Source organism: Quercus robur, chromosome 11, assembly GCF_932294415.1.
Source record: "Quercus robur chromosome 11, dhQueRobu3.1, whole genome shotgun sequence".
In the NCBI taxonomy this organism is placed as follows: Eukaryota; Viridiplantae; Streptophyta; class Magnoliopsida; order Fagales; family Fagaceae; genus Quercus; species Quercus robur.
In genome coordinates, this window is record NC_065544.1 from 27,563,242 (window position 1) to 27,570,479 (window position 7,238).

At 36.1% G+C, this 7,238-nt stretch overlaps 1 protein-coding gene across 1 annotated transcript; it reads right to left on the reverse strand.

Annotated features, from left to right (window-relative positions):
• Window positions 1-1,677: 1,677 nt before the first annotated feature.
• Window positions 1,678-5,422, reverse strand: LOC126706764 (receptor-like protein kinase 7). The gene is made up of 2 exons (XM_050406311.1): window positions 2,732-5,422; window positions 1,678-2,342 (listed from the first exon to the last, which is right to left on the reverse strand). Exons 1-2 carry the CDS (start codon window positions 5,232-5,234, stop codon window positions 2,017-2,019), a joined length of 2,829 nt encoding a protein of 942 aa, XP_050262268.1. The 5' UTR covers window positions 5,235-5,422; the 3' UTR covers window positions 1,678-2,016.
• Window positions 5,423-7,238: the final 1,816 nt, after the last annotated feature.

Consider the following 7,238-nt stretch of genomic DNA (forward strand, 5'->3'; position numbering starts at 1 on the left):
ATCAAATGAAACACATCCAAATTTAAATGATAAAACAAACGAGAGATCATACACCAGTTTCTCATTTGCCGCTAGTTCAATGAATTTGAGCCTAGAAATCTTCTTGATGAGTATTAATTATTATATGATGGTAAATTATTTGTACTGAATGTATGTCAGTGATCATGTCAAGCACAAGGACAACAAAACAATGCCTTTATATGTTCCTAAATTAAATCTTTTATACAAGAAAAACGTCAACAATTATTCAATTTCAATGCAACTGACATGACCCAGGAAATTCATATACTGGCTTGAGAGCACAGTCATACATATATTCAACATTGTGAGATAGATCTTTTGTAAATCAGAAAGTTCAGGTATATTTGAGAAATGTGGGAAATTAAGGAAGTAAGAAACGTTTACCCGTCTAACGGAGTTCTTTCCAACCAGCACAGACGAAAAGTCCCTATTTGACAGACTATATTGCATAGCTAACTTAGAAATATTCTTCCTCTTTTCTTTATAGTAGGCTGCAGCAGCTTGACATGCAGACTGTCGGAAGTATACAATAGATGAAGCAGTTAAAAATACTTTATATTACGTCCTTCAAGCTACAACCAGATTTAAGAAACCATGTAATCTATCTACTTATGAGTAAACAGTAAATTTTTTTTTGAGAACATTTAAGATGTTCGATGGTGAAGCTGAAAGGGCACAATAGCTAAGAAAATTGACAGAGGTGACTCCTTTATGTATGTGGGTGGACATCAAAACTTAACAAGTTGACCAATTAGGTTTATTTCACATATAGATCTTTGTTTACCTTTCATTTTAGTAGGGAAACATGTTGTCCGTTCTTACCTTAATCTGGTTAGATAAAGGAGTCCAACTAAATTCAGTGCGCTCACAAAGAATTTATTGTGAACAACATCCTCTCAGATCTTAACAACGTAATAAACATTATTAATCCCATTACAAAAATGTAAAGCTAGTTGCAGCCTTGCAGGTGTCCGAGAAATAACTTAGGTAGGAGAAATTTTCTAGATATCTATATATTTTGTATAATTTTATATTCATAATCAGAATAGATATTCTCATTCTAATATTTTTCACTGTCGCCAAGGCATAAAATATGCATAACTGGAAGGATCCATAAAATATTTTATAATAAACATTCTTGCATGGTGATTTCTTTTATTGGCCTGACACCCAAGCACACTTACACAAATACAGATGTGATGTTGGGTAAATGGAATGAAATTTATCTCCTGATGCAAGAGAAGCATAAAAATCAACAATGTTGATTATTTCATAGAAAAAAGCACACCTTGAGTTCAGGTGAAGCTGGGTGCCAGTGTGGAGGACCACTCTCAGTAAGAAGCCCATTGCAAATGGAGAAGCACTAATTACACCAACACCTTTGCTCTTTAAGTAAGGTAGTAAATCCTCCAATGTTGAATCATTAATACTGTGGTGGCAATATGACAAAATTATTACGAAGCGACATATGTAAGCCCTGCACTTATTGTTCCAGCCTCTCTTGTCACCACCTTTTGTCTTTTATTAATCTAACCTATATTATATACTCAATAATTTTATGCCAAACAAAGTCTGTACCAAGCAAGTGATTCTGGTTGACAAATTATGAACTTTTTGAACAAAGTAGAAGCAAAAAAAAAAAAAAAAAAAAAAAAAAAAAAAAAAAAAAAAAAAAAAAAAAAAAAAAAAACCTTCATGATGTAACTTGCTTAATGCGAGGATGACTATTGCATATACAATACAATGAAAATATGTACCTCTGTTCCTTACGAGCAGAGATCAAAATGATAATTTCCCTTTCTACTATGAATTTCCTACCTAGTTTAAGCTCATAAATCTATTTGGACTCAAACAAGATGATGTCCAATGTACTAGACCATTGCTCCAAGGCCTAGCTTTCATTAAATTTTACTTTCAAATTCAAGAGCTCCAATCTTGCCAGTATTCTTCAGACTCTCATTTGAACCATTTTGGCATTCTTTGTTGACAATAATGTTAGGTAAGTTTACAAGGCTCAGCCTCTTTTAGCATCTGAACTACCATTCTCATGGAGGGCCTTAGACTTGGAAGTTTTGACGTGCAGTGGATTGCTATTCTCATCACCTTGATTGCATCTTCCTTGAGGGCTTCAGAGATGGTTGAGTCTACTAAGTCAAGCACACTCTCTTTATTACTGATTTTGCTGCATACCCAGCAGACAATGTCCTTGTTTTCTCCAAACTCAAGCTCAATTGGCCTCTTTCCCATGACCAGCTCCAATAGGACTACCCCAAAGCTGTAGACATCACTCTTCTCATTTACCTTGTATGTATATGCATATTCTTCACCACCAAAATAAAAAGAAAACAATCAATTTATATGAACAGTAATTTGGTTAATGCTAGAGTTAATTTGTCTATCGAAATCTCAAATCCTATTAATCATCCTAACTTTGATCCAAAAGTTTTCAAGCCACTAGGATTTCAAGATACAAGAATTAATAGCTAGACTTTGGTATTAGTCACCAAGAGAAAGAGGCAAAGAAATATCTTCACACTGCCCAAGAAACTATTGTCTTTTTTTAAATAAATAAATAAATAATAAAAAATAAATAAATAAAAAACTGCATTTTCCTCAAAAATTAGCCTGTTTCTTGAGCAATGAGCATTTGTATGTTTTCCTTACTCAGCCTCTTTTGATCATTGTGAAAATGCAACAGAGGGAAACTTACCAGGAGCCATGTATCCAAGTGTACCAGCAATGGCATGGGTCCAGTCCCCTCCATTAGCCTGCACAATCTTAGCTAACCCAAAATCAGCAATCCTTGGCTTCCAATCCCCATCCAGCAAAATATTGCTGGATTTCACATCACGGTGTATCACTGGTCTATCACACCCATGGTGCAGATACTCCAATCCCCTAGCAGCCCCCAATGCAATCTCATACCTCACCTCCCAGCCCATCTCCATCTTCCCACTAGAATTGTGCAGCCGATCCCACAAGCTCCCATTGGGCAAGTACTCATATACCAGAAGACTACTGTCCTCACTTGTGATACTACAGTATAGCTTCACCACATTGACGTGCCTCACAGAGCTCAATGTGGCCACCTCAGCCTCATATTCACCCGAATCTGATATCCAAATGTGCTTTACAGCAAGTTCTTTACCATCAGTTAATTCAACCCTGTACACATTCCCTGACCCTCCTTTTCCAATCTGATTATCATTTTTGATGCCATCAAGGATATCTTTCTCTGTGAAGTTAAGTATGTGATAAGGCTTCATATCCCAAGAATTAGGCTTCAATGGACTATCAAGATTGTTATGTCTTAGTTTGACACATAGGCAACATGCTAGTACAAGAAGCAGAATCACAGCTCCAGCAATTAAACAGGATACCAGTGTCCCGAGTTGGCTCCGTGTGCTGGACCCTGATGAACATGGCTGGAAATGCTTCAAATTCTGACTACATAAGCCTGGATTTCCATTAAAGCTGGTACTGAAGGCTTGGATGGAGAAAAAGTTGGGAATTTGGCCAATCAACTGGTTGTTTGATAGGTCAAGATGGCTTAATGTCAGTGATGACAAACTGGTAGGAATTTGACCAGAAAGTTCATTATTGGATAAGTTCAAGGAATTGAGAGTAGGCAAATGTCCAAGACTTGCTGGAATGTTGCCTGAAAGTTTATTGCCAGACAGGTTTATTTGACTGAGGGAAACACATGAGCCTAATGAGTCCGGTATATAACCAGAGAACATGTTTTCATCTAAATAAATATTGCTTAGTGTCTTCAATCCACTAATTGTTTCTGGGATTTGACCCGAAAATTGATTTGAACTCAGCTTTATTGATACTAATGATGAAGCTTTGGAAATTGCCAACGGTAATTCACCAGAGAAGTGATTGTTATTTAGAAATAATTGTGCAAGAGATTTAGCATTTCCTACATTAGATGCCACAGGACCTTCAAATTGATTTATAGAAAGATCAAATATGGATAAGTTTGGCAAGCCCCATATCCCAGCCGGAACAACACCCGAAAGAGAATTGTTATTTAATCTTACACGTGTCAAAGACAAGCAATTAGCATACCTTTCTGGGATTCCACCAGTGAACCTGTTCTGCAACACAATCAGGACAATCATTATACCATTCTTGCACATATCAGGAGGTATCGGGCCAGTCAAAAAATTCTCTGCAACATCAATGTAAAGAAAGTCCCCCAAAGAACCAAGCTTTTGAGGTAAAGGACCAGTGAACTTGTTCCTGTAGACTGAAAAATTACTGAGGTTCTTGAACTCCCCGAGCTCTTCAGGTACCTCCCCTGTGAACTGGTTCTCATAGAGATGTAAAGAAACAAGGTTTGTCAAGAATCTCACCTCAGAAATAGTGCCTTGGAGTTTATTACGACTCATATCAAGGTTTGCAAGACTAGTGAGATTTCCAAATCCAACTGGGAGCTTCCCTGTCAATGAATTTGAGTAAAGCTCAAGTTGCCGAAGGTTCTTGAGTTTTCCAATATCAGCTGGGATTTCACCAGTGAATTGGTTACAAGAAAGCTCAAGATTTATGAGCTGAGTAAGGTTTCCTAGACCCTCTGGAATTTGCCCTGTAAGGCTGCAGTTTGAGAGGTAAAGCCAGTACAATTTCTCAAGCTTAAAGACTTCCACAGGGAAAGCATTTGGTTCAAAGAAATTGTCACCAAGGCTTAAGAAAGTGAGACTCGTAAGATTTTCCAATGATCTCCATGGAAATGGCCCAGAAAACCCGCTGTTGTTCAAATTCAAGAACTCTAGTTTGCCCAAAGGAGACAAGTCTGGGACTTTCCCAGAAAATTTATTCCAACCCATATCCAAGTGTTGCAAACTAGTACAATTCTTCAAGTCATCAGTGATGGTACCGTACAAAAAATTGGACGCCAGAGAGAGTTTGTCAAGAGACTGAAGCGAGCATATTGCATCAAATGGGAGAATCCCATGTAGATTTTGCTGGGGGAGATTGATTTCTCTGACAAGTCCATTGGAGTTGCATGCAATCCCAGTGAAATTGCATAAGGAGTTAGCTTGTGCCCATGAACTGAAAACATGATTGGTATCTGGGTTCTGGACAGCAGACTTGAATTGAAGAAGTGAATTAAGCTCACTGGATTTGGAGAATGATATCAGGCTGAGAAAGGATAGAAAGAGAAGCAATAAAACTAGCCTCAGCTGGAAAAACTGGTTGGATAACATGGCCAGAATGAATGCTAAGAGGTGGTGGTGGTGGTGATTTTGGTTTGGTCTGTGAGTCAGTGTTGTAGTAAGAGGAATGTGGAAACGCAAAAGATACTAGAACTAGGAGAGTTGATTATAGCATGAGGGCGGCTTGAAATTTTGAACATAGTTGAAGTTTCTCATCTCTAACGTGAGTGCGGTTGGAGAGGAGAATCTCGGTACGCAAGTCAAGGTTGGCGTACAGCGTACTTGTGTTTCTATAAAGGGTTGTTGGGACTTTATACCTTATGTCCCGTGATTTGCAGGCATATGTGAAGGATGCACCGAACGAATAGAAAATGACAGAAGAATAGATTGTGGTTCACTGTTAAACTTGGTTTCGCGGATGATCATTTCAATTTTTACATGGAAAAATGTCGTTGATGTACACTCGTAATGTTCATAGGCACGATGTGGCAAAAAGCGGTGCCATATCCCAAGTCCTAACAATGAATTTAGCATGTAGATTACAAAGAAAAGCACTACTAATAATTTTCTTTCCTTCAATCTTTCTTAGATTCTCATCCATTTCTGTAGGGAATATACATGAAATTTCAAGATCTGCAAGATGCAAAAATAGAGAGAAAAAAAATAAAAAAAATAAAATAAAAAGACTACATCTACAAGACAATATTTACATGGTTTGACAATTTGACTACGTCCATGAAATTGCAGGAATTTTACTATTCACAGGGAAAGAATATAAGATGCGGCAGTGCAGTTTTCTCTCTCAAAACAACACACCAAACCGTTTTTCTATCTTGCATATAGGATTCACATTAAGCTAAAAACAGGCGAAAAAAATTTCTCAGTCCACTCCATGGACTAAGTCTCAGAAAACATCCTATTAAAAACCATAATACTTTTATTTCGGGTTGGTTCATAAATCCAGGTCAAATATAACTGAACTCCACAAAGCCGAACAATTTCTTCCCTTCCCAAAAAAAAAACCCTTACATGCGAATTGAGGTCCCTTCTATGACAATGACAGATGGTCAAGATAAGAGTGTGTGTGGGAGCATTTTCTTACAAAAAAATCATTTCTATTTTCTAACTTGCATATTCTATTTTATATAGTCACTTTTTAAAATATAACATGTTAAAACACTACATGTGAGATTATTTATATTTTTTTTACATACAACAACCACCATCCATTTTTTTTCCTTATTCTTGGGATATGTAAAAAATTAAATAAAAAATTAAATGCAAAATGAACAGTATTAGTGTAAATTTATAAGTTATTGTAGTAATAATAATGTATTTTTACACAATTTTACATAATCTGATGCGAGTGACTTTTGGACTTTTTTTTTTGGAGAACCAAACTAACTATTAAACACACACACACACACACTTACGCACTTAATTACACTCTCTCACCAAACTCAAACACATTACTTAACCCAAAGTATCACTACAAAAAAAGCCTAACTCTTATAGTGACTTTTCAACCTTTTTTTTTTTTTTTTTTTTTTTGAGAATCAGTGACTTTTGAACTTAATTAGCTAGAATGTGGTCATTTTTCTATTATACAAGCACTAATGCGAATTCTATTGAATGTATGGGGATAAGCTTGTGAGAGGATTCGTGTATGAAAGACTTTACAATTACACCTATTCCATTACACATAAAATTTTCTCTACAAATAGATAACCCAAACATTCTCCTTCATGATATTTAGTTGAATACCAATATATATATATATATATATAAGTAGAAGCGTAGCATTTATTGTTACTACGCTCCTGTTGAGCCATATCATCTACTTATTTTTTATCTTTTCTTTTCTTGTTTTAAACTTTTCTTCTCTCAATTCTCAAAAAAGAAAAAAAAAAACCCTTCTTCTCCCTATCAGTTCAAACTTGCTGTTACATTTCTTCCAACTTTTCTCCTCCATTTTGGCCTCTTTATCTCCCCACTATTTTATGCTTTACCATTACACTTCCTTCATCCTTCTATCTTTCTTATATTTTTACTCTT